The sequence below is a fragment of the Babylonia areolata genome, chromosome 3 (assembly GCF_041734735.1).
Source record: "Babylonia areolata isolate BAREFJ2019XMU chromosome 3, ASM4173473v1, whole genome shotgun sequence".
In the NCBI taxonomy this organism is placed as follows: domain Eukaryota; kingdom Metazoa; phylum Mollusca; class Gastropoda; order Neogastropoda; family Buccinidae; genus Babylonia; species Babylonia areolata.
Genome location: NC_134878.1, coordinates 31,607,811 through 31,632,810, shown reverse-complemented (window position 1 = coordinate 31,632,810; position 25,000 = coordinate 31,607,811). Strand labels below are relative to the sequence as shown.

The window sequence follows — 25,000 nt, the reverse complement described above, 5'->3', positions numbered from 1 at the left end:
TCAGCTGCTGCAGCAGAAAAGCGAGCTCGCAGAAAAGGGACGGCAGCCAACAGACCAGCATCAGTTTACACATGTGACAGCTGCGACAGAGACTGTCTCTCTCTCTCTCGCAACGGTCTCTACAGTCACAGGCGACGCTGCTTGGTTCAAGCAGACAACCCAATTAGACATTAGGTCGGATATACTCTATCCATGGTCAGCCATGACCGAAGGAGGCCTACTACTACTACTACTACTATTACTACTACTACTATTTCCTTTCACGGCGTATGTCACTGTGCTCTGTCTCTTGTTCTCGCCCCCCCCCCCCCCCCGCCTCCCCCTCCTCCCTCCCTCCCTCCCTCTCCCTCTCCCTCTCTCTCTCTCCCTCTCTCTCTCTCATTCTTTCTCTTGCACTGTGTCCTGTCCTAGTGAACGATGATTTATCAATGTTCCGTTTACAATGCATTGTTTGTTTGCTGTTTGCTGCGTCATATAGCAAACTCATTTAACGAGTATGTCATAATTTATGCAGTGTCCTAATGTATGCAGTGATCCGGTTTAATATATATATATATCTATCTGTGTGTGTGTGTGTGTGTGTGTGTGTGTGTGTGTGTGTGTTGGTATTACAACATAAGGAGAGAGAGTTAAATACACCCATCACCATCACAATCACCATTACCATCACCATCACCATCACCGCAACAACACCAAAACAGGAAAACATTGTCTTTCTACACGACGACTGCCCCCCCCCCCCCCCCCCTTAACCCCATCACACCCCTTACCCCCAACCCCCTTAACCCTATCCCACCCCTTAACCCCAACCCCCTTAACCCTATCCCACCCCCTTACCCCCAACCCCCTTAACCCTATCCCACCCCTTACCCCCAACCCCCTTAACCCTATCCCACCCCCTTACCCCCAACCCCCTTAACCCTATCCCACCCCCCTTACCCCCTTAACCCTATCCCACCCCTTACCCCCAACCCCCTTAACCCTATCCCACCCCCTTACCCCCAACCCCCTTAACCCTATCCCACCCCCTTACCCCCAACCCCCTTAACCCTATCCCACCCCTTACCCCCAACCCCCTTAACCCTATCCCACCCCTTACCCCCAACCCCCTTAACCCTATCCCACCCCCTTACCCCCAACCCCCTTAACCCTATCCCACCCCTTACCCCCAACCCCCTTAACACTATCCCACCCCCTTACCCCCAACCCCCTTAACCCTATCACACCCACTCACCCCCACTCCCCTTAACCCTACCCAGCCCTCTCAACCCTAGCCCCATTCTCTGTTCAAAACAGCCCAAATCGCCGTGGAAAGATAAAGCGGTGGCTTTCACGCTTTCACTCACAGAAGACATGACAAAACACGCAGAGGCACCTGGGCGGAACGTGACCAGTAGGTGGTTTCCCATGTCCAGAAGGCTTCGCTTCCCAATTTTGTCTTCTTCGTACAGGGAAGGTCTTGGCGATTAACCCTTCGACTGCTGTTAATGTCGAGCATGCCAGCCAGTGAAAAAAGGATGTCGTTCCGCTGAAATGAAATAGACCTTTACAGGTCTCGTTGTAAAGTTTTTGTTGTATCTTTGAAATTTTTTTTTTTTTTTCAAATCTTCCGCTTCTTTTTGAGATTGCATTACTTTGATCCCCAGCAAAATCATTATCGCCTCTTGAAAAAAAAAGGGGGGGTGGGGGGGGGGGGGGGGGGGGGGGGTTAGAGTGTTGGCCTAGTAGTAACGCGTCCGCCTAGGAAGCAAGAGAATCTGAGCGCACTGGTTCGAATCCCACAGTCGCCAATATCTCCTCCATCTCCACTAGAACCTGAGTAGTGGTCTGAACGCTAGTCATTCCCCACCCTCACTCTCTCCATCTCCTTCTCTTCCCCCATCTCTCTCCCCCCTCTCTGTCTCTCTCCCTCTCTCTCCCTCCCCCCTCTCTCTCTCCCTCTCTCCCCCCTCTCTGTCTCTCTCCCTCCCCCCTCTCTCTCTCCCTCTCTTCCCCCTCTCTCCCCCTCTCCCTCTCTTCCCCCTTTCTGTCTCTCTCCCTCCCTCCCCCCTCTCTCTCTCTCCCTCTCTCCCCCCTCTCTCTCTCCTCTCTCTCCCCCCTCTCTGTCTCCTCCCTCTCTCTCCCCCCTCTCTGTCTCTCTCCCTCCGCTCCCTCCCCCCTCTCTCTCCTCCCTCTCTCCCCCCTCTGTCTCTCTCCCTCTCTCCCTCCCCCCTCTATCTCTCCCTCTCTCCCCCCCTCTCTCTCTCCCTCTCTCCCCCCTCTCTGTCTCTCTCCCTCTCTCCCTCCCCCCTCTCTCTCTCCCCCCTCTCCCCCCTCTCTGTCTCTCTCCCTCCCCCCTCTATCTCTCCCTCTCTCCCCCCTCTCTCTCTCCCTCTCTCCCCCCTCTCTGTCTCTCTCCCTCTCTCTCCCTCCCCCCTCCCTCTCTCCCCCTCTCTCTCTCCCTCTCTCCCCCCTCTCTGTCTCTCTCCCTCCCCCCTCTCTCTCTCCCTCTCTCCCCCCTCTCTGTCTCTCTCCCTCTCTCCCTCCCCCCTCTCTCTCTCTCCCTCTCTCCCCCCTCTCTGTCTCTCTCCCTCTCTCCCTCCCCCCTCTATCTCTCCCTCTCTCCCCCCCTCTCTCTCCCTCTCTCCCCCTCTCTCTCCCTCTCTCCCTCCCCCCTCTATCTCTCCCTCTCTCCCCCCTCTCTCTCTCCCTCTCTCCCCCCTCTCTGTCTCTCTCCCTCTCTCCCTCCCCCCTCTCTCTCTCCCTCTCTTCCCCCTCTCTCTCTCCCTCTCTCCCTCCCCCCTCTCTCTCCCCCTCTCCCCCCCTCTCTCTCTCCCTCTCTTCCCCCTCTCTGTCTCTCTCCCTCTCTCCCTCCCCCCTCTCTCTCCCCCTCTCCCTTTCTTCCCCCTCTCTCCCGCGCTCTCTCCCTCCCCCCCCCACTTTTCTCTCTCCCTCTCTTCCCCCCTCTCTCCTCACCCTCTCTCTCTCCCTCTCCCTCTCTTCTCCCATCTCTCTCCCCCCTCTCTGTCTGTCTCCCTCTCTCACTTCCCCCCCCTCTCTCTCTCCCTCCCTCCCCCCTCTCTCTCTCTCCCTCCCTCCCTCCCTCCCCCCCTCTCTCTCTCTCCCTCCCTCCCCCTCTCTCTCTCCCTCCCTCCCCCCTCTCTCTCCCTCCCCCCTCTCTCTCTCTCCCTCCCTCCCCCCCTCTCTCTCTCTCCCCCTCCCCCCTCTCTCTGTCTCCCTCCCTCCCCCCTCTCTCTCTCTCCCTCCCTCCCCCCTCTCTCTCTCTCCCTCCCTCCCCCCTCTCTCTCTCTCCCTCCCTCCCCCCCTCTCTCTCTCTCCCTCCCTCCCCCCCCTCTCTCTCTCTCTCACCGTTCTCTCCCAGCCTCGTTCTCGCTTCCTTCTCTCTTCCTTTCCCCATTCAACCTCTCCCCTCCCTCCCCCCCTCTCTCCCTCCCTCCCTCTCTCTCTCTCTCCCTCCCTCCCCCCCTCTCTCTCTCTCCCTCCCTCCCCCCCTCTCTCTCTCTCTCACCGTTCTCTCCCAGCCTCGTTCTCGCTTCCTTCTCTCTTCCTTTCCCCATTCAACCTCTCCCCTCCCTCCCCCCCTCTCTCCCTCCATCCCCCCTCTCTCTCCCTCCCCCCCCCCTCTCTCTCTCCCTCCCTCCCCCATCTCTCTCTCCCTCCCCCCCTCTCTCTCTCCCTCCCTCCCCCCCCTCTCTCTCTCTCTCTCTCCCTCCCTCCCCCCCTCTCTCTCTCTCCCTCCCTCCCCCCTCTCTCTCTCTCCCTCCCCCCCCCCTCTCTCTCTCTCTCACCGTTCTCTCCCAGCCTCGTTCTCGCTTCCTTCTCTCTTCCTTTCCCCATTCAACCTCTCCCCTCCCCCCCCCCCCCCACCCCCGCCACCCCTTTCTCTGTGTGTCTGTGTGTGTCTCTGTCTGTGTGTGTCTCTGTCTGTGTGTGTCTCTTTCTTTCTCCCTCTCTCTCCTTCCCTTCCACCCTCCCCCTCTCTCTCTCTCTCTCTCTCTCTCCAACTTATATGTCTATGAATGTTGACAGGCATCTGAAGCATGTAATGACCAAATTTAGATTTGGCGTTTCTGAATTGTTTGTCCATCGATATCGTTACAGACAGTCTAACATTTCTGATACTATTTGTCCGCTATGCAAAAAGTCAAAGGAAGATGAAGTCCATTTTGTGCTAGATTGTGCAGAATTGAGAGATATCAGAGAACAATTAATTCCAGAAAAAATATTTCAGACAACCTTGTTTATTCAAACTCGTCTTGTTAATGTCATCTACAAACGAAAGTCTTGTTAAACAATTCACTCTTTATCTGTGTAAAGCGTTTAAACGTCGAAGTGCCTTCGTAACATCTTGAACGTTCTGTGTATTTGTACGCGACTTTCATGTTTATCCCCCTTCTAAGGGGCTATGGCCTTTATGAATAAAACATCTTCAGTCTTCAGTCTTCAGTCTTCAGTCCCCCCCCCCTCCGCACCCCTTCCCCATCACCGCACCCGCACGTTCTCTGTCTGTTTCTGTCTCTCTGTCTGTGTCTCTCTGTCTCTCATCCTCCTCTCGATCCCTCTCAAGACACTCTCACACTCTTACCTCCCTTTCCCTCTCTCTCTCTCACTCTTACATACACACTCTCTCTCTCTCCCTCTCTACCTACCTTCCTCTCTCTCTCTCTCTCTCTTTCTGTGTCGATACCCCACTCAAAATCCTCTCACACCCGACACAATGAGACCATATATCAAACGTTGGCCCAATCCGGGTACCTTCTTTGGATACCCAACACCACCAGGTTTACCCTGTGGAGTACAGGCTGTTTTAGTAGCGAGAGTTCGCAAATACACGTTTGCCTCCGTTAGCTTTGTTTGTAAGTCCGGGACGTGAAAGGTCAGTTTGATAGGGTGGAGAAGGTGGGGCAACGGTGGTGGGTGGTGGTGATATAGGTGTAGGGAACGGGGTGAGAGAAAGGGGTGTGTGTGTGTGGGGGGGGGGGGGGGGGGGGAGGGGGCGGACGGAGGGAGTTACCAGGGTCTGATGTTGGTCACGGCTTTCTTGGCTCCTTTTTGTGTCGGTGTTGGTTGTGCAGTCTTGTCTTTGTTCCGTGTGGGTCTCTATGTTTTTTCACTGTGGGAGGTCCTGAGAGGTTGACGCGTCTCTAACCTATCTCTCCCTGACTATACAAGGTATTTGATTCTCCCTCTACCTCTCTCTGTCTCTGTCTGTCTGTCTGTCTGTCTGTCTGTCTCTTTCTCTCCCCATCTCTCTGTCTCTGTCTGTCTGTATCTCCCCCCCCCTCTCTCTCTGTCTGTCTGTATCTCCTCTCTCTCTCTCCTCCTTCTCTGTCTGTCTGTCTGTCTGTATCTCCCCCCTCTCTCTCTCTGTATCTCTCTCTCTCTCTCTCTCTCTCTCTCTCCATAACTACGTGGTCAGATAGGTTTTAACAATTTTAGAAGTAGAATATGTTGCATGATGCACTGGTAGATGACTGAACGGAGTCATTATGTGCTGGGTGGCCTGTTGGTTCCTATCATTTTTCTTAATTCAAAGAAGGAACTTTGTTTCGTTATTTGCTTTCACCATTTCATTCGTTTTATTATGGTGGTTTGTTATAAATTGAAAGTATGTTGATGCATTCACCCATGTCATAGGGACTTCATGGCCGATGACATTAAAGTGTCAAAGCGTAAAAAAAAAGCCTCTCTCTCTGTTTCTCTGTGTCTCTCTCTGTCTCTCTGTCTCTCTCTCTCTCTCCTTTTTGTTACAAAATGAAGACAGGTCTGTTATTAATAAGAGACGTGGCATTGTTTATTTACTATGCTTTTCGTTCCAGAGAGGAACTGATGTGAAGTTGTTGTTTTTTTGTTGTTGTTAAAACTAAATTGCGTGGTTGCTCAAATATATCTTTTTTCCCCCTTTCAGTTCAATTGAATCTGGTTTTTCCTTAGTACTTCATTATTTTTGTGTGTGTACGTGTTCTCGTGTGGACAGTCTGGTGTCCTATATATTCAGCTTCCTGCATTCCTGCGTTCTCTCTCTCTCTCTCTCTCTCTCTCTCTCTCTCTCTCTCTCTCTCTCTCTCCTTGTTGTTTTTCTTACATGATCGTGTGTATATACCCCTTCATGAGGGGCAATGGTCTATACATGAATAAAATATCCGTATCCGTATCCGTATTCTCTCTCTCTCTCTCTCTCTGTCTCTCTCTCTGTCTCTCTGTATGTGTGTGTGCATTTACACGCTTGTGTGAGTGCCCCCATGTGTCCGCGCGGGTGTTCTGAGCGTGGACTGTTTCGTTCATGTTATGTATCAGCCATTTGCCTTCCACGTACATTTCACTTGATCATGTTTCAGTGTGTTCACATTTACTTCTTCATTTGCTCTCACCCTCTATCTCTTCGACTCTTTGTCTCCTTCTATCTATCTATCTATCTATCTGTCTATCTGTCTATCTGTTTGTGCGTCTGTGTCTATCTATCTGTCTCCCTGTCGTTATTTCTCTCTCTCTCTCTCTGTCTGTCTGTATTTGTCTCTGTATCCGTAACCAACCGGATGTCTCTTTCAGAATACGCACTGACATATTGCTAAATAACTTTGATAGAGATGCTCCAATACTTACCCTGTTAATGTTCATTTGTTCAAAACAGAAAAAAAACAAAACCCGTTGTTGGTGTTCTTGTTGTTTTGCCTTGGATTATTTCGCTTACAAATGCCCCTACCCACCCACCCCCTTCCCCCACCCCCAAATTCGTGTTCCGTTTTCCTGTCAATAATGTCATTTTGTTTACCCTGGAATATTACGCTCACAGAACATCACCCCACCCCAAACCCCTATTGTTTTTCCAGGTTCCAGTCAGTACTGTCATTGTGCTTACCCTGGGTTACTGGGCTTACGTAAAATCACCTCACCCCTTTGTTTGTTTTCTAGGTCCCCATCCATCACTGACGGCACCAAGGAACCATGGGAGGAGCTCGAGACGAAGAGACGGGTCATGAGGTGGAGGGTTCCCAGAAGAGCGGTGACCCCCCCGCCCAGACTTGTGGTCAGCGGGTCAAGGCCGCGCTCCGCAGCAACCTCCTGGTCCTCCTCCTCATCGTCGCCCTCCTCCTGGGCATCGTCCTGGGCGTGCTGATGCGCCTCCGGCCCGAGCCCTACACGGGGCGGGAGCTCATGTACATTCGCTTCCCCGGGGAGATCCTGATGAACATGCTGAAGCTGCTGATCCTGCCGTTGATCGTGTCCAGTCTGGTGTCCGGCATGACCTCCCTGGACACGCGCGCCTCCGGCAAGCTGGGCTTGAGGGCCGTGGTGTACTACCTGACCACCACCCTGATGGCGGTGATCCTGGGCATCATCCTGGTGGTCAGCATCGAGCCCGGCAAGAGAGGCGACAAGCCTGAGGGAGGCTCCGACTTCCGCGACGTGGAGCCCGTGGATACTTTTCTCGACCTGATCAGGTAAACATGGGGGAGATGGGGTGGGTGTGTCTGGGGGGAGTGGGAGGCGGGGGGAGGGGAGTGAGCAGGTGTGGCCGACGGGGAAGAGAAGAGGAGGGGAGAGGAGGGTCCAGTGAGGGGGGAGAGGGAGGGAGGGGTGGGAGAGGAGGGGAGAGGGGGGAGAGGGGGAGGGATGGGAGGGAGAGGAGGGGGAGAGGGGGAGGGATGGGTGGGAGAGGAGGGGAGAGGGGGGGAGAGGGGGAGGGATGGGGTGGGAGAGGAGGGGGAAGAGGGGGAGGGATGGGTGGGAGAGGAGGGGAGAGGGGGGGAGAGGGGGAGGGATGGGTGGGAGAGGAGGGGAGAGGGGGAGGGGGATGGGTGGGAGAGGAGGGAGAGGGGGAGAGGGTGAGGGATGGGTGGAGAGGAGGGGGAGAGGGGGAGGGATGGGGTGGGAGAGGAGGGGAGAGGGGGGAGGGGGGAGGGGGGGGAAGGGAGGGGGGAGGGGAGGGGGGGGGGGAAAGGGGGAAAGGGGGGGGGGGAGGGGGGAGGGGGGGGTTTGGGAGAGGAGGGGAGTGGGGGAGGGGGGGGAAAAGGGGAGGGGGAGGGGGGGAGGGATGGGGGGGGGTTAGGGGGGGGGAGGGGGAGGGGGGGTGGGAGGGGGGTGGTGGGGGAAGGGGGGGGGCAGGGGGGGGAAAAGAGGGGGGGAGAAAAAAAAAAAAAAAGGGGGGGAAGGAGGAAGGATGGGGGAAAGAAGGAACAACAACAAAAATTAAAAAAATTTTTTTAAAAAAAGGGGGGAAAAAGGGGAAAAAAAAAATTTTTTTTTTTTTTGGGGGGGGGGTTTTTTGGGGGGGGGGGTTGGGGGGGGTTTTTTTTTTTTTTTCCCCCCAAAAAGGGGGGGGCCCCCCCTTTTTTTTTAAAAAAAAAAAATTTTTTTTCCCGTAATCCATGTTTTTGGGGGTTTAAAAAAAAAAAACCCCCCCCGGGGGGGCCGGTCCGGGAAATTTAAAAAAACCCGGGAAAAATTTTTTAAAAAATTTGGGGCCCCCCGGGGGGGGGAAAAAAATGGCCCCCCCCTTTTGGGGGGCCCCCCAACCCCTTTAAAAAAAAATAAAAAATTTTTTTAAAAAAAAACCCCCCCCCCCTGGGTTTTCCCCCCGGGGCCCCCTTTTTTTTACCCCCCAAAAAAAAAAAAATTTTTTGGGGGGGGTTTTTTTTTTTTTGGGGGGGTTTGGGAAAAACCCCCCCGGGGTTTTTTTTTAAAAAATTTTTTTCCCCTTTTTAAAAAAAAAAAAAAATTTTTAAAAATTTTTAAAGGGAAAGGGGGGGGTTTTTTTTTTTTTTAAAAAAAAAAAAAAAATAAAAAAAATGGGGGCCCCCCCCCCCCCTTTTTTAAAGGGAAGGGAAAAAAGGGTTTTTTTTAACCCCCCCAAAAGGGGGGGAAACCAATTTTTCCCCGTTTTTCCCCCCTTTTTTTTAAACCCCCGGGGGGGTTTCCCCTTTTTTTTTCCCCCCCCCCCCCCTTTTTTCCCGGGGGAAAAATTTTCCTAAAATTTTTTTTTGGGGGGGGGGAAAATTTTTTTTTTTTGGGGCCCCAAAAGGGGGAAAAAAAAAAAAAAAAAAGGGGGGGGTTTTTTTTTTTTTGGGCGGGGTTTGGGGGGGTTTTGGGGGGGCCCCGGGGGGGGGGTTTTTTTAAAAAAAAGGGGGGGGCCTTGGGTTAGGGGGTTTTTTTGGGGGGGGGGGGGGTTTTTTTTTAAACCTTTTTGGGTGGGGGGGGGGGGGGTTTTTTTTTTTTTTTTTTTTGGGGGGGGGGGGGGTTGGGTTTTTGGGGTTTTGGGGGGGTTTGGGGGAAAAAATTTTTTTTTTTGGGGGGGGGGGGGGGGGTTTTGGGGGGAAGGGGTTTTTTTTGGGGGGGGTTTTTGGGGTTTTTGGTTGGTTTTTGGGGGTTTTTTTTTTGGGGGTTTTTGGGGGGGGTGTTTAAGGGGGGTTTTTTGGTTTTTTTTGGGGGGGGGGGGGGGGGGGTTTTTTTTTTTTTTGGGGTTTTTAGGGAAGATGTCATTGTATATCGATGAAGAATTTTTTTGTTTAATGTCAACATTTTAACAAAAGGGAGGAGGATACATCCATTTTATAAGCTCTGTTTCTGTTTCCGGATCTTCTCGTGATAGCCACCAGCAGAGGTGGTCGTCTGTCTTTTCAGGCCTCATGTTCCCTCGACGACTTCAATGCATAGGGACATGATGATGATGATGATGATGATGATGATGATGATGATGATGATGTATGTTTTCTTTGTGTGTCTCCAGGCAAATGTTTCCTGATAACATCGTGGAAGCCTGCTTCAGAAAGGTATGAGGTCTTGACTGTTGTGTTGGTGGGGCTAGTTGGTTGGTGGGTGGGCTTGTTGGTTGGTGGGCTGGTTGGTTGGTTGGTGACAAAACTGGGTGGTCGGCTGGTTGCCTAGCGGTTTGGGGGAAATTGTTTGGTTGGCTGTTTTGGGTGGTTTGGTTGGCTGTTTTGGGAAGTTGTTTGGTTGGCTGTTTTGGGTGGTTTGGTTGTTTTGGGAAGCTGTTTGGTTGGCTGTTTTGGGTAGTTGGTTGGCTGTTTTGGGAAGTTGTTTGGTTGGCTGTTTTGGGTGGTTGGCTGTTTTGGGTGGTTGGCTGTTTTGGGTGGTTGGCTGTTTTGGGAAGTGGTTTGGTTGGCTGTTTTGGGTGGTTGGCTGTTTTGGGTGGTTGGCTGTTTTGGGTGGTTGGCTGTTTTGGGAAGTGGTTTGGTTGGCTGTTTTGGGTGGTTGGCTGTTTTGGGAAGTGGTTTGGTTGGCTGTTTTGGGTGGTTGGCTGTTTTGGGTGGTTGGCTGTTTTGGGTGGTTGGCTGTTTTGGGAAGTGGTTTGGTTGGCTGTTTTGGGTGGTTGGCTGTTTTGGGTGGTTGGCTGTTTTGGGTGGTTGGCTGTTTTGGGAAGTTGTTTGGTTGGCTGTTTTGGGTGGTTGGCTGTTTTGGGAAGTGGTTTGGTTGGCTGTTTTGGGTGGTTTGGTTGTTTTGGGAAGCTGTTTGGTTGGCTGTTTTGGGTGGTTTGGTTGTTTTGGGAAGCTGTTTGGTTGGCTGTTTTGGGTGGTTTGGTTGTTTTGGGAAGCTGTTTGGTTGGCTGTTTTGGGTGGTTGGATGTTTTGGGAAGCTGTTTGGTTGGCTGTTTGGGTAGTTGGCTGTTTTGGGTAGTTGTTTGGTTGGCTGTTTTGGATGGTTGGCTGTTTTGGGAAGTTGTTTGGTTGGCTGTTTTGGGTAGTTGGTTGGCTGTTTTGGGTAGTTGTTTGGTTGGCTGTTTTGGGAAGTTGTTTGGTTGGCTGTTTTGGGAAGTTGTTTGGTTGGCTGTTTTGGGTAGTTGGCTATTTTGGGTAGTTGTTTGGTTGGCTGTTTGGGGAAGTTGTTTGGTTGGGTGTTGTGGGGAGTTATCACCTCCGTTCTCATTGTTTGTTATCGTTATCTAATTTCTTCTTGCTCTTATTCTTCTTATTCTTCTCTGTCATCGTCGTCGTCGTCGTTGTCATCGAAGTAGTCGTTGTAGCCGTTGTCGCCATCATCATCATCTTCACCATAATCTTCCGTCTCCTCCTCCTCAACATAATCTCTCTCATCATCATCATCATCATCTTCTTCTTCTTCTTCTTCGCCTTTTCTTTCTTTCTAAACTTTCTTTCTTCAACTCTTTGTTGTTTTTGTTCTTCTTCTTCTTCCTTTCTTTCTTTCTTTCTTTCTCTCCCTCTTTCTTTGTGTATACTGATAACAACACTATTCAGTCATAATGGTCATCCGCCATTTCCTTCTCACGTCCACTGCACTCCCTCCACCTCCCTCCTTCCCCCTCCCCTTCCCCCACCAGATCCACCTCCCTCCTTCCCCCTCCCTCCCCCCACCAGATCCACCTCCCTCCTTCCCCCTCCCCTCCCCCCCCCCTCCAGATCCACCTCCCCTCCTTCCCCCTCCCCTCCCCCCACCAGATCCACCTCCCTCCTTCCCCTTCCCATTCCCCCACCAGGTCCACCTCCCTCCTTCCCCCTCCCCCCCCACCAGATCCACCTCCCTCCTTCCCCCTCCTCTTCCCCCACCAGATCCACCCACCTCCTTCACCCTCCCCTCCCCCCCCCACCAGATCCACCTCCCTCCTTCCCCTCCCCTTCCCCCACCAGATCCACCTCCCTCCTTCCCCCTCCCCTCCACCCACCAGGTCCACCTCCCTCCTTCCCCCTCCCCTCCCCTCCCCCCACCCCCAGATCCACCTTCCCCCTCCCCTCCCCCCCCACCAGATCCACCTTCCCCCTCCCCTCCCCCCCCACCAGATCCACCTCCCTCCTTCCCCCTCCCCTCCGCCCCCCCCCCCACCAGATCCACCTTCCCCCTCCCCTCCCCCCCCCCCCCCCCACCAGATCCACCCACCTCCCGTATCAGCGGTGATTGAGCAGGTAGAAACAAAGAGAGAGATAAAATAGAGAGACAAAGAAAGTAATATATATATAAAGCAAAAGAGGGAAGGAAAGAAGGGGAAAAAAAACCAAGGACAAACAGAAGGAAAGAGTGGAAGAAAGAAAGAAGAGATAAAAATGAAAGAAATAAAGAAAAGAAAATAAGGGAGGAAGAAATAAAGACAAGGTGATAGAAAGAGTCGGAGAAATAAATTAAAGGAGGGGGGGGGGGAGTAAGAAAGAAGAAAATAAAGGAAAGAAAGTAAGAAAGGAAGAAATATAGATACAGAGAAAGAAGGAGCCGAAGAAAAATATGAAAGAAAGAAAGAAAGAAAGGAGGAAAGAAAGAAAGAAAAGAAAATTAGATAGGATGAAATAAAGACTCGGAGGAAGAAAATTTCGAAGAAAGAAACAAAAGAAAGAAAGAAAGAAAGGTAGGGAGGGGAAAAAAAAGGAAAAGAAGAAATAAAGACAGTGAGAAATATAAAAAAAAAAAAGAAAAAAAAGAAAGAGTTGAAAAAAAGAACTAAAGAAATAGAAAGAAAGAAAGAAAGGAAGGACATTGCAGAGATGTGTCTGTCTTGCAGTCTCTGACGACACTGAAGGTGGAGGATGAGGACACCTCATCCTCAGATGATGCAGTGCCAGACAACACCACCACCACCACCACCACCAACACCACAATCACCACCACCGTCGACACCACCACCAGTTCCATCATGAACTCTACTCTCGCTGACATGATGAATACCACTCTCGCTGATATGATGAATACCACTAACGCTGATATGATGAATACCACTCTTGCGCCAAGTAAGAGCTTGATGAAACGTGTGTTTGTTATTATTCGAGTGGGGTTTTGTCGTTGTTGTTGTTGTTGTTGTTGTTGTATTGTCGTTGCTTTTTTGTTTAGTTTTGACGACACTCTTTTTTTGTTTTATGGTGTGTGTGTGTGTGTGTGTGTGTGTGTGTGTGTGTGTGTGAGAGAGAGAGAGAGAGAGTGATGCTGCTGTGTAATATTTCGATGCTCCCATGTGGCACATGCAATAAACCTTTTGCCCTGCCTTGCCTTCTAGATCTGTTTGATTTTTTTTTATGCCTGCAAGTGTATTTGGTTCTTTTACGTGCGCCAACAAAATACACGCTGTGCACACGGAACGTCAGTTTATCGTCTTAGTCCGAATGACTGGCTCCCAGACCACCGCTCAAGGCCTGGGGGAGGGTGAAGTGACGCTCCCGGTCCCGGTGTGTGGGACTTGAACCCATGCACACTCCTTTTCTGGTCGGGCACGTAACACCACGCCCCTACTCCACAACTTAAGCTGATTTTTCTTCTTCTAGAACATGTCTACTTGTGTAGATTGATGGCCTAGAGGTAACACGTCCGCCTTGGAAGCAAGAGAATCTGAGCGCGCTGGTTCGAATCCCACATGCACAGTCGCCATTATTTCCCCCCCCCCCTCCACTAGACCTTGAGTGGTGGTCTGGACGCCAGTCATTCGGACTTTTAACTTTAACCTGTAATTTTTTTTTACCTTTAACCCTTTGACCTTTCAACTCTTTAACCTTTGAACCCTTTAACTTTTAAACCCTTTAATTAACCTTGAACCCTTTACCATTTCTAACCTTTTAATACAAATCTTGCTGTCTGACCAGGTGAGCCGAAAAAGGTGCCTGTGCTGGAGAACGTGGACGGCATCAACATGCTGGGCCTGGTGGTGTTCTCCATCGCCATGGGCATTGCCATCAACCACGTGGGCGACAAGGGGCTGCCCCTCAAGCACGTCTTCGATTCCCTGTCCGAGGTCACCCTCGTCCTTGTCAGCGTCGTCATCTGGTCAGTCCTGTGCCCCTGTCTGTTTCTTCTGTCGCTCTCTGTGTCTGTGTCTCTCCGTGTTTAAGCTGTATCTCTGTCTCTTTCTCTGTCTGTCTGTCTGTCTGTCTCTCTCTCTTTCTCTGTTTCTCCATTTCTCTGTCTTCTCTCTGTCTCTGTCTCTGACTCTCCCTCTCTCTCTCCCTCTCTCTCTGTTTCTCCGTATCTCCGTCTCTGTATCTGTCTCTCTGTGTGTCTCTCTGTCTGTGTCTGTCTGTCTGTCTCTCTCTTTCTCTGTTTCTCCATTTCTCTGTCCTCTCTCTGTCTCTGTCTCTGACTCTCCCTCTCCCTCTCTCTCTCTGTTTCTCCGTATCTCCGTCTCTGTATCTGTCTCTCTGTGTGTCTCTCTGTCTGTGTCTCTCTGTCTGTCTCTCTCTGTTTCTCCGTATCTCCGTCTCTGTATCTGTCTCTCTGTGTTTCTCTCTGTCTGTGTCTGTCTGTCTGTCTGTCTCTCTCGATCTTTCTCTGTTTCTCCATCTCTCTGTCCTCTCTCTGTCTCTGTCTCTGACTCTCCCTCTCTCTCTCTGTTTCTCCGTATCTCCGTCTCTGTATCTGTCTCTCTGTGTGTCTCTCTGTCTCTGCCTGTGTCTGTCTGTCTCTCTCTCTCTGTTTCTCTGTTTCTCCATCTCTCTGTCTCTCTGTCCTCTCTCTGTCTCTGTCTCTGACTCTCCCCCCCCTCTCTCTCTCTGTTTCTCCGTATCTCCGTCTCTGTATCTGTCTCTGTGTGTGTCTCTCTGTCTCTGTGTGTCTGTCTGTCTCTCTCTCTCTGTTTCTCTGTTTCTCCATCTCTCTGTCTCTCTGTACTCGCTCTGTCTCTGACTCTCCCTCTCTCTCTGTTTCTCCGTATCTCCGTCTCTGTATCTGTCTCTCTGTGTGTCTCTCTGTCTCTGCCTGTGTCTGTCTGTCTCTCTCTCTGTGTTTCTCTGTTTCTCCATCTCTCTGTCTCTCTGTACTCTCTCTGTCTCTGACTCTCCCTCTCTCTCTGTTTCTCCGTATCTCCGTCTCTGTATCTGTCTCTCTGTGTCTCTCTCTGTCTCTGCCTGTGTCTGTCTGTCTGTCTCTCTCTCTCTTTCTCTGTTTCTCCATCTCTCTGTCTCTCTGTCCTCTCTCTCTCTCTGTCTCTGACTCTCCCTCTCTCTCTGTTTCTCCGTATCTCCGTCTCTGTATCTGTCTCTGTGTGTGTCTCTCTGTCTGTGTCTGTCTGTCTCTCTCTCTCGATCTTTCTTTGTTTCTCCATAACTCTGTCTCTCTGTCCTCTCTCTGTCTCTGACTCTCCCCCTCTCTCCCTCTCTCTCTGTTTCTCCGTATCTCCGTCTCTGTATCTGTCTCTCTGTGTGTCTCTCTGTGTGTGTCTCTCTGTCTGTCTCTCTCGATCTTTCTCTGTTTCTCCATCTCTCTGTCTTTGTCCTCTCTCTGTCTCTGTCTCTGACTCTCCCTCTCTCTCTCTGTTTCTCCGTATCTCCGTCTCTGTATCTGTCTCGCTGTGTGTCTCTCTGTCTCTGTCTGTGTCTGTCTGTCTGTCTGTCTCTCTCGATCTTTGTGTCTCCTGTCTCTGTGTCTTACTTCGACTACTACTACTACTGCTGCTGCTGCTACTACTACTTCTAATACCACTAACATTATTATCATTATCATCATCATCATCACCATCATCATTATTATTCTTGTTGTTACTGTAGTTGATGCTGTTGCAGGTACTCCCCCATCGGCGTGCTGTTCCTGGTGACAGAAGAAGTGGTGTCCATGGAAAACCCTCAGGAGACCTTCGAGCAGCTGTCCTTCTACTTCATCACGGTGATGGCGGGCCTGGCGGTGCACGGCTTCGTCACGCTGCCCCTGATCTACTTCCTGGTCTGCCGCCGGAACCCCTTCCGCTTCATGTATGGCGTCCTGCAGGCCCTCGTCACTGCCCTCGGCACCTCTTCCAGGTAAGGTGGTTCAGACTGATCCCTCGTCACTGTCCCTCGGCACCTCTTCCAGGTAAGGTGGTTCCAGACTGATCCCTCGTCACTGTCCTCGGCACCTCTTCCAGGTAAGGTGGTTCCAGACTGATCCCTCGTCACTGCTCTAGGCACCTCTTCCAGGTAAGGTGGTTCCAGGATGACGTTACATCGCAGTACTGGTCTATTCTTTTTTTTCTCCCTTTTAGTAAAGGTTATATTTCTCAAGAAAAAACACATATAATCCAGTTCCACATATATTTGTATTTGTATTTCTTTTTATCACAACAGGTTTCTCTGTGTGAAAATCGGGCTGCTCTCCCCTATCGAAGTGGATTTTTCTACAGAATTTTGCCAGGAACAACCCTTTTGTTGCCGTGGGTTCTTTTACGTGCGCTAAGTGCATGCTGCACACGGGACCTCGGTTTATCGTCTCATCCGAATGACTAGCGTCCAGACCACCACTCAAGGTCTAGTGGAGGGGGAGAAAATATCGGCGGCTGAGCCGTGATTCGAACCAGCGCGCTCAGATTCTCTGGCTTCCTAGGCGGATGCGTTACCTCTAGGCCATCACTCCACTCATAGTCATCTAAAATAAATAAATAAATAAATAAAATAAAAAATTAAAAAAACGACAACAACGCAAAATCAGATTTCTTTACCAAAAAAACCAAAAAAAAAAACCACAACAACAAAAAAACAACAAAAACAACAACAAAAAACAAACAAAACAAAACAACAAACAAACAAACAAACAAACCAGTGAAGCATTGCACAGTTTTTACATAGGTAATATCATTCATAAGTAAAAAAAAAAATGTTGCATTCCCTATCTCCCAACACACACACACAACCACACACACACACACACACACACACACACACACACACAGATAGTACTGTTCTGTTCTTGTTTTTTTTTCCGATCTCACAGGTCAGCATAATGTGTGCAGTCGTGCTAGTGTCTGAACCCCACCCCCCTGTCGTGCTTTTATGCATGCAGAAGATCAGAATACGCACGTTAAAGATCCTGTAAAATCCATGTGAGCGTTCGTTAGGTTATGGAGACAAGAGCATACCCAGCATGCACCCCCCCATCCCCTGAAAACGGAATATGGCTGCCTACATGGAGAGGTTATTCTGGATACTGCTAAATTTGATTTTTGCGAGTTAAACATTGAACCATTACTGTCAACAGCCAAACTTAACAGAATCCAGATGAACCTTTTTACTGACAAGAGCCAAACATTACAATACCTAGACGAACCATTTACTGCAAAAAACGAAACTTAACAATTATCCAAATTAACTTTCACATGATGAAGAAACAAATATACTCACTCTGTAATCCATTTTGTTTTTACATATTGAAATGATTTTACGTTTATGATATTTTTAATGAACCCACAAACAAACCACGGAGACAGAAAGAAACGAGCAATGACCATCCTGACAAAGTCTGGAAGGGAGCAAAGGCTTTGACTGATCTGCCTCAAGCCAAATCAGGTGGGATGATAAATTGAGGTCCTATGTGCAGCATGCACTTGACGCATGTGAAATAACCCACGGTAGCAAAAGGGTTGTCCCTGGCAAAGTTCAGTCTAAAAAAAAAAAATCCACTTGGATTGTAAAACAAACGTACTTGCAGGTAATGAAAAGAGTGGCGCTGTACTGTGGTGAAGCACCCTCCCTGAGAAGAGCACTTCGCCCTCCCTGGGAAGAGCACTTCGTCCTCCCTGGGAAGAGCTCTGTGGTGAAACACCCTCCCTGAGAAGAGCACTGTGGTGAAACACCCTCCCTGAGAAGAGCACTGTGGTGAAACACCCTCCCTGGGAAGAGCACTTCGTCCTCCCTGGGAAGAGCTCTGTGGTGAAACACCCTCCCTGGGAAGAGCACTTCGTCCTCCCTGGGAAGAGCTCTGTGGTGAAACACCCTCCCTGGGAAGAGCACTTCGCCCTCCCTGAGAAGAGCACTGTAGTGAAGACACCCTCCCTGGGAAAGAGCACTTCGCCTCCTGGGAAGAGCACTTCGTCCTCCCTGGGAAGAGCTCTGTGGTGAAACACCCTCCCTGGGAAGAGCACTTCGCCCTCCCTGAGAAGAGCACTGTAGTGAAACACCCTCCCTGAGAAGAGCACTGTAGTGAAACACCCTCCCTGAGAAGAGCACTGTGGTGAAACACCCTCCCTGAGAAGAGCACTGTGGTGAAACACCCTCCCTGAGAAGAGCACTTCGCCCTCCCTGAGAAGAGCACTGTGGTGAAACACCCTCCCTGAGAAGAGCACTGTGGTGAAACACCCTCCCTGAGAAGAGCACTGTGGTGAAACACCCTCCCTGAGAAGAGCACTTCGCCCTCCCTGAGAAGAGCACTGTGGTGAAACACCCTCCCTGAGAAGAGCACTTCGCCCTCCCTGAGAAGAGCTCTGTGGTGAAACACCCTCCCTGAGAAGAGCACTGTGGTGAAACACCCTCCCTGAGAAGAGCACTGTGGTGAAACACCCTCCCTGAGAAGAGCACTGTAGTGAAACACCCTCCCTGAGAAGAGCACTGTGGTGAAACACCCTCCCTGAGAAGAGCACTGTGGTGAAACACCCTCCCTGAGAAGAGCACTGTAGTGAAACACCCTCCCTGAGAAGAACACTGTAGTGAAACACCCTCCCTGAGAAGAGCACTGTAGTGAAACACCCTCCCTGAGAAGAGCACTGTGGTGAAACACCCTCCCTGAGAAGAGTACTGTGGTGAAACACCCTCCCTGAGAAGAGCACTTCGCCCTCCCTGAGAAGAACACTGTAGTGAAACACCCTCCCTGAGAAGAGCACTGTAGTGAAACACCCTCCCTGAGAAGAGCACTGTGGTGAAACACCCTCACTAGGAAGAGCTCTGTGGTGAAACACCCTCCCTGAGAAGAGCTCTGTGGTGAAACACCCTCCCTGAGAAGAGCACTGTGGTGAAACACCCTCCCTGAGAAGAGCACTGTGGTGAAACGCCCTCCCTGGGAAGAGCACTGTGATGAAACGCCCTCCCTGGGAAGAGCACTTCGCCCTCCCTGGGAAGAGCACTGTAGTGAAACACCCCCCCTGGGAAGAGCAGCCAGAATTTCACACACAGAAATCTGTTCTGACCAGAAAAGTAACAGAATAGAATAGAATACATTAGAATACAATGCAATACATTGCAGGCAATACAACACAACACAACACAACACAATTCACAAGTCTGGTGTGGTCATCGTTGAAACATTGTGGAACGCAGGGCCCTAGGTCCAGGCTGAAAAGGAAACTTTCTCTTAGGGAAAAAAAACAGCAGCAGCAGCAGCAACAACAAACGAACAAACAAATAAAAAAACCAAACCAAACAAAACAACAACAACTAAAAAAAGAACATCGATTTTGCAAGAGCTGCACGGCAGAATGACTGATATAAGGGAAGCAATTCACTTTTATTAACTCCTTTTACTGGTAACCCCAGTCAACGATTTTCTCCCTTTACAATACGCAAAACACTGAGACGAAAATATCTGCGTTGGATGCACAGAAGTAGGTCTTCGTATCAAAAGGCGCTGTGACCTCAGTATGGGATACAGTCGAATACAGTCAAATGGTTAATCAAGTGTCCACGTTAAATTAAAAAAAAGAAAAAAAAGAAAAAAAGAAAAAAAAGGAGAATTGACAACAACAAAAGCGTTTTTGGTTGTAGTTTTTGTTGTTGTTTTTTTGTTTTGTTTTCGTTTTTTTTGTATCTGGACGCAAAAATTAGTGTGTATTTTTTATAGGTTGGAGAGAGAGACAGAGAGAGAGAAGCTGATTAGGCGAAACGGGACTGGCTGGTAGGCGAAACGGGCCAGAGAGTCCAACTCACAAGAGGTTATCGCGGGTGGTGGCCCGATCAAAGAATAGGCGAAACGGGAATAGGCGAGTCGGGACAACACCCCGAACAACTTGACCTGAAGTACACCGGCCAACAGGTTCATAAACTCCTCCCCGTTGTGCTCAATGTTTCAATGTTTATCGCTGTGTAGTGTTGAACAACAAGAAGTCTGTTTTAACCAATGCATAGTACAGAACGACTTAACTCTGTTTAAACCAACGCAATAGTACTGAACGACTAAAACCTGTTTAACTCACTCAGTACGGCCAGTCCTCTCTTCTCCTCTACACAGACCCCTCGGATGTCCTGTGGGTGTCTGAATGACCCAACCTTTAGCTTCCGTCGTCAGAATTGTGGTATTCTTTGTCAACATTCACCTCTTCAGTATAAGAGCATTCCGCTTGCAATATTTTGATGATGGTAACTGGGGTGAAACGCTGTTAACGTCGTCTCTTTCGCCGTTCGTATGGAGAGAATTAAACCAATGCATAGTATGACAGTCAGTCGTGTCTGACTATAACCATCAGAACAGCAGAGGAGGCAACCCCAATCCCAACTATCTGGGTTTGAATTTAATTTTAGTGGAGAATGTCTTGCCCAAGTTACATCCCCATTCTCTCGGCCAACCAAGAGGGTTTTTAGGGCAGTCAGCTTTAGGATGGCTCCCACAAGGCCAACTGGCCCCCAAGGTTGCAGCTCGAAAAGCCAGTGCAGTCTTGTCTCCGAGTTTGAGAGTCATAGTCCTTCACAAAAGACTAAGCGGTAAATACATTCCCAAAGCAGTGGAGAAACCATTGAGCCAGTGCAATCTTGCCTCCTAGTTTAAAGTACTGAACGACTGAAATCTGTTTAATCCAACGCAATAGTATGCTGAACGATGATAAACTCTCCAGAAAATACAGAATAGTGCAGCTCGACTCGTCCTTAAAAAGTCGAGGAGAAAGAGCGCTACTGCTCTCCTGTGGACACTTCATTGGTTGCCTGTTCAAGCCAGAATTGAATGTAAATTTGCCTGTCTATGCTTTCAGTGCCTGAATTGTGATACCACACCCTCATATCTTTCTGAGCTTGTTAACCCGTACTTGCCAAACAGAACATTGCGATATCTTGATTCCTCCCAGCTAACTGTTCCCCGATACTTCCTTAACTCCTGTGGAAAGAGGTCATTTTCCGTCTTTGGTCCAGCAACTTGGAACTCTCTGCCTATTGCACTCAGACAAACAACTCATCTATCTACCTTTAAAGCAAATCTTAAAACTTATCTCTTTAAAAATACTTGTCATAACTCAAATAGTGTTGTTGTCCCAGGCCCATGGCAATGTGAGTGTGTGTGTTGGGAGAGTAGAGAGAATGGGAATGGGTAGATGAATGGTGGTGGTGTGGTTCAAAAGGGAGAATGACCCGATTTTTACCCCTTTTACCTTTTCTGCCCAAAATTTTATTTTACAATTTTTACAAAATCTGTGGCATCCAGATTACAATTATGTTCCTTTTTACATGCATGTATTTTAAGTGAAAATTGCTGTCATCTCAGCCGTTTAATCATGTGTGTGTCTGTGCGTGTGTGTTAGTGTGTGTGTGTTGGAGTGTAACAGTTGTGGTATTGATAGCATGTTACTTTGTGAGTTTTATGCATTGTGTTTTTATACTATTAATGATTCTGTTTTATGTTTCTACTACTTTTACATGCTTTCTTGTTTCGCTTTAGGTACTGGATTGTAAAGCGCTTAGAGCTTGCTTATGCTTGTATTATAGCGCTATATAAAACTAAAATATTATTATTATTATATTATTAACGACAAAAACTCAAGTTTATATTAAACCACCAACCTTTTCCCCTCCCTAGCTCCGCCACCTTGCCGGTGACGATGCGGAACCTGGAAGAGAACAATGGAGTGGACCCTCGGGTCATCGGCTTCGTGGCTCCAGTCGGGGCCACCATCAACATGGACGGCACGGCGCTGTACGAGGCGGTGGCCGTCATCTTCATCGGGCAGGTGGAAGGCTTCGAACTGGACATCGGCAACATCATCATCATCTGGTGAGTCAGGGAGTCAGTGAGGGACATCGGCAGCATCATCATCATCTGGTGAGTCAGGGAGTGAGTGAGGGACATCGGCAACATCGTCATCATCTGGTGAGTCAGGGAGTCAGTGAGGGACATCGGCAACATCGTCATCATCTGGTGAGTCAGGGAGTCAGTGAGGGACATCGGCAACATCATCATCATCTGGTGAGTCAGGGAGTCAGTGAGGGACATCGGCAACATCGTCATCATCTGGTGAGTCAGGGAGTGAGTGAGGGACATCGGCAACATCATCATCATCTGGTGAGTCAGGGAGTGAGGGACATCGGCAACATCATCATCATCTGGTGAGTCAGGGAGTGAGGGACATCGGCAACATCATCATCATCTGGTGAGTCAGGGAGTGAGTGAGGGACATCGGCAACATCATCATCATCTGGTGAGTCAGGGAGTGAGTGAGGGACATCGGCAACATCATCATCATCTGGTGAGTCAGGGAGTGAGGGACATCGGCAACATCATCATCATCTGGTGAGTCAGGGAGTCAGTGAGGGACATCGGCAACATCATCATCATCTGGTGAGTCAGGGAGTTAGTGACATCGGCAACATCATCATCATCTGGTGAGTCAGGGAGTGAGTGAGGGACATCGGCAACATCATCATCATCTGGTGAGTCAGGGAGTGAGGGACATCGGCAACATCATCATCATCTGGTGAGTCAGGGAGTGAGTGAGGGACATCGGCAACATCCTCATCATCTGGTGAGTCAGGGAGTCAGTGAGGGACATCGGCAACATCCTCATCATCTGGTGAGTCAGGGAGTGAGTGAGGGACATCGGCAACATCGTCATCATCTGGTGAGTCAGGGAGTGAGTGAGGGACATCGGCAGCATCGTCATCATCTGGTGAATCAGGGAGTGAGTGAGGGACATCGGCAACATCCTCATCATCTGGTGAGTCAGGGAGTGAGTGAGGGACATCGGCAACATCGTCATCATCTGGTGAGTCAGGGAGTGAGTGAGGGACATCGGCAACATCGTCATCTGGTGAGTCAGGGAGTGAGTGAGGGTTGAGGACAGAGACCCGGCTCTGCGTGCTGATACTGCACAGCAGTGGACAGGGTGGTGTGGGGGGTGGGGGTGGGGGTGGGGGTCTTGTGATAAGTCATTCATGATCTCTATGTCTCTCTCTCTGTCTGTCTATCTCTGTCTCTCTCTCTCTCTGTTTCTGTCTCTGTGTCTGTCTGTCTGTCTGTCTCTGTGTCTATCTGTCTGTCTATGTCCGTCTGTCTGTCTGTCGGTGTCTGTCTGAATATGTCAATGTGTACGCGCGTGCGCGCGTGTATTAGGAAGGGTGAGAGTAGGGCCTGTGTATGTACGCTTGTGAGTTGCGGCATTTAACTTTGGATGATTTTTTTTCTCAAACGTTTATGTTCTGACACCTTTCATTCACGAGGGTTCAGTGGTTTATAAATGAATAATCTATCCAACTTTTCCCGAGGGGCAATGACCTGTAAATGAATAATCTATCCATCTTTTCCCGAGGGGCAATGACCTGTAAATGAATAAACTATCCATCTTTTCCCGAGGGGCAATGACCTGTAAATGAATAAACTATCCATCTTTTCCCGAGGGGCAATGACCTGTAAATGAATAAACTATCCATCTTTTCCCGAGGGGCAATGACCTGTAAATGAATAAACTATCCATCTTTTCCCGAGGGGCAATGACCTGTAAATGAATAAACTATCCATCTTTTCCCGAGGGGCAATGACCTGTAAATGAATAAACTATGTGTGTTTACTTGGGTGGCAATGGCCTTTCAATGAATAAGATATGCATCTTTTCCTTTGGGGCAAAGGCGTCTTACTGAAAAAAACAACATCCAACTTCTCCTGAAGGGCAAGGGCCAACAAATGAATAAACTACCATTTTTTTTATTGAGCAGCATGAGCCTACAAATGAATAAACTATAATCTTTTCCTCAGTGGCATCGGCCTTCCTCAGGGGCATCGGCCTACAAATGAATAAACTATAATCTTTTCCTCAGTGGCATCGGCCTACAAATGAATAAACTATAATCTTTTCCTCAGTTGCATCGGCCTACAAATGAATAAACTATAATCTTTTCCTCAGTGGCATCGGCCTACAAATGAATAAACTATAATCTTTTCCTCAGTGGCATCGGCCTATAAATGAATAAACTATCATCTTTTCCTCAGTGGCATCGGCCTATAAATGAATAAACTATCATCTTTTCCTCAGGGGCATCGGCCTATAAATGAATAAACTATCATCTTTTCCTGAGGGATGGGATGGGGTTGTGTCAATGGCCTCTAAATGAAAAAAAACCTACCCATCTTATTTATTTTTTTTTTTCGAAATTATTATCATTCTTAGTATTCTTCTTCTTCTTATTATTATTGTTGTTGCTACCGTTATCAACATTATTTTAAATTTTTATTGTTACCATTATCTATTCTTTGTTTCTATCATTATTATTACAACAAACGAATAAACCATTCATCATCTTTGCCTCGACGACAGCGTGACGTCAACAGCCGCGGCCATTGGCGCTGCCGGGGTGCCGCAGGCGGGTCTGGTAACCATGGTGATCGTGCTGACTGCTGTGGGCTTCCCTTCGGACCGAGTGGGGCTGATCCTGGCCATTGACTGGCTGCTGTGAGTGCTTGTCTTTTTGTTTCGACGGTGGGGATGGTGAGGTGCAAGGAAGGTGGTAGTGGGGGAAGATGGGGGCGGAGAGGCGGATGCAAGGACTTTTTATTTTTTTATTTTTTTTTTTTTAACTCATTCTACGCCAGCTACGAGTCAACGCGTACCATGATTACTTCCCCTGTGGACCACGTACTAGTATTCTCGCACCAACACGCTATTCTAATATCGTTCATTCTTGCTTGGCTTGGCATTGGAAACTGAACCGTTTACGGATTACGGAAGAATGGAAACGAAGCTTTGTTTGACTCGATTAAAATCAATAATTCTCCACTAGTTTTCGCTGTTTCTGCAGCGGTCTCGTGTAATGCTGGTCCAGGGGCGTTGTAGCAGGCGTGTAGCTGTGGGATAGAATTATTATCTATTCAAGTCCAGAGGGTTGGGGGTGTGGCTGAGGAGGAATTACCGTGAAGGGCTCAAGGCTCATCTTGGGGGCACTGGTAGGCTGTTGTGAGTGTTCCTCTTTGTGTGTGTGTGTGTGTGTGTGTGTGTGTGTGTGTGTGTGTGTGTGTGTGTGTGTGTGTGTGTGTATGTAAGTTGTTGTTGTCTTTTGGGATGGGGTGGGGGTGGGGAGGGGGGCTAGGAGGGGGGGAGTCCGAGGATTGGGGATGGTAGTGGTGGGGTGGAGAGTGAGGGGAAACTGGGGCAAGGGAGCAGTTTGAGGGTGGGGGGATAGGTGTGAAGGGA

At 49.4% G+C, this 25,000-nt stretch overlaps 1 protein-coding gene across 2 annotated transcripts in view; it reads left to right on the top strand.

Moving 5' to 3' along the window:
- LOC143279942 (excitatory amino acid transporter 3-like) overlaps positions 1–25,000 on the top strand; it is a 33,808-nt gene that overhangs the window by 6,416 nt on the left and 2,392 nt on the right. The window contains exons 1-8 of one of the 2 annotated variants that reach the window (XM_076584299.1): positions 5,018–5,172; positions 6,913–7,442; positions 9,728–9,770; positions 12,464–12,689; positions 13,533–13,713; positions 15,444–15,677; positions 21,400–21,594; positions 24,128–24,262. In XM_076584299.1, coding sequence (XP_076440414.1) covers positions 6,946–7,442; positions 9,728–9,770; positions 12,464–12,689; positions 13,533–13,713; positions 15,444–15,677; positions 21,400–21,594; positions 24,128–24,262 — 1,511 coding nt within the window. In that variant the 5' untranslated portion in view covers positions 5,018–5,172; positions 6,913–6,945. Of the gene's footprint in view, positions 1–5,017; positions 5,173–6,912; positions 7,443–9,727; positions 9,771–12,463; positions 12,690–13,532; positions 13,714–15,443; positions 15,678–21,399; positions 21,595–24,127; positions 24,263–25,000 lie in introns of those variants that run through there. The other variant, XM_076584298.1, reaches the window with a different exon arrangement.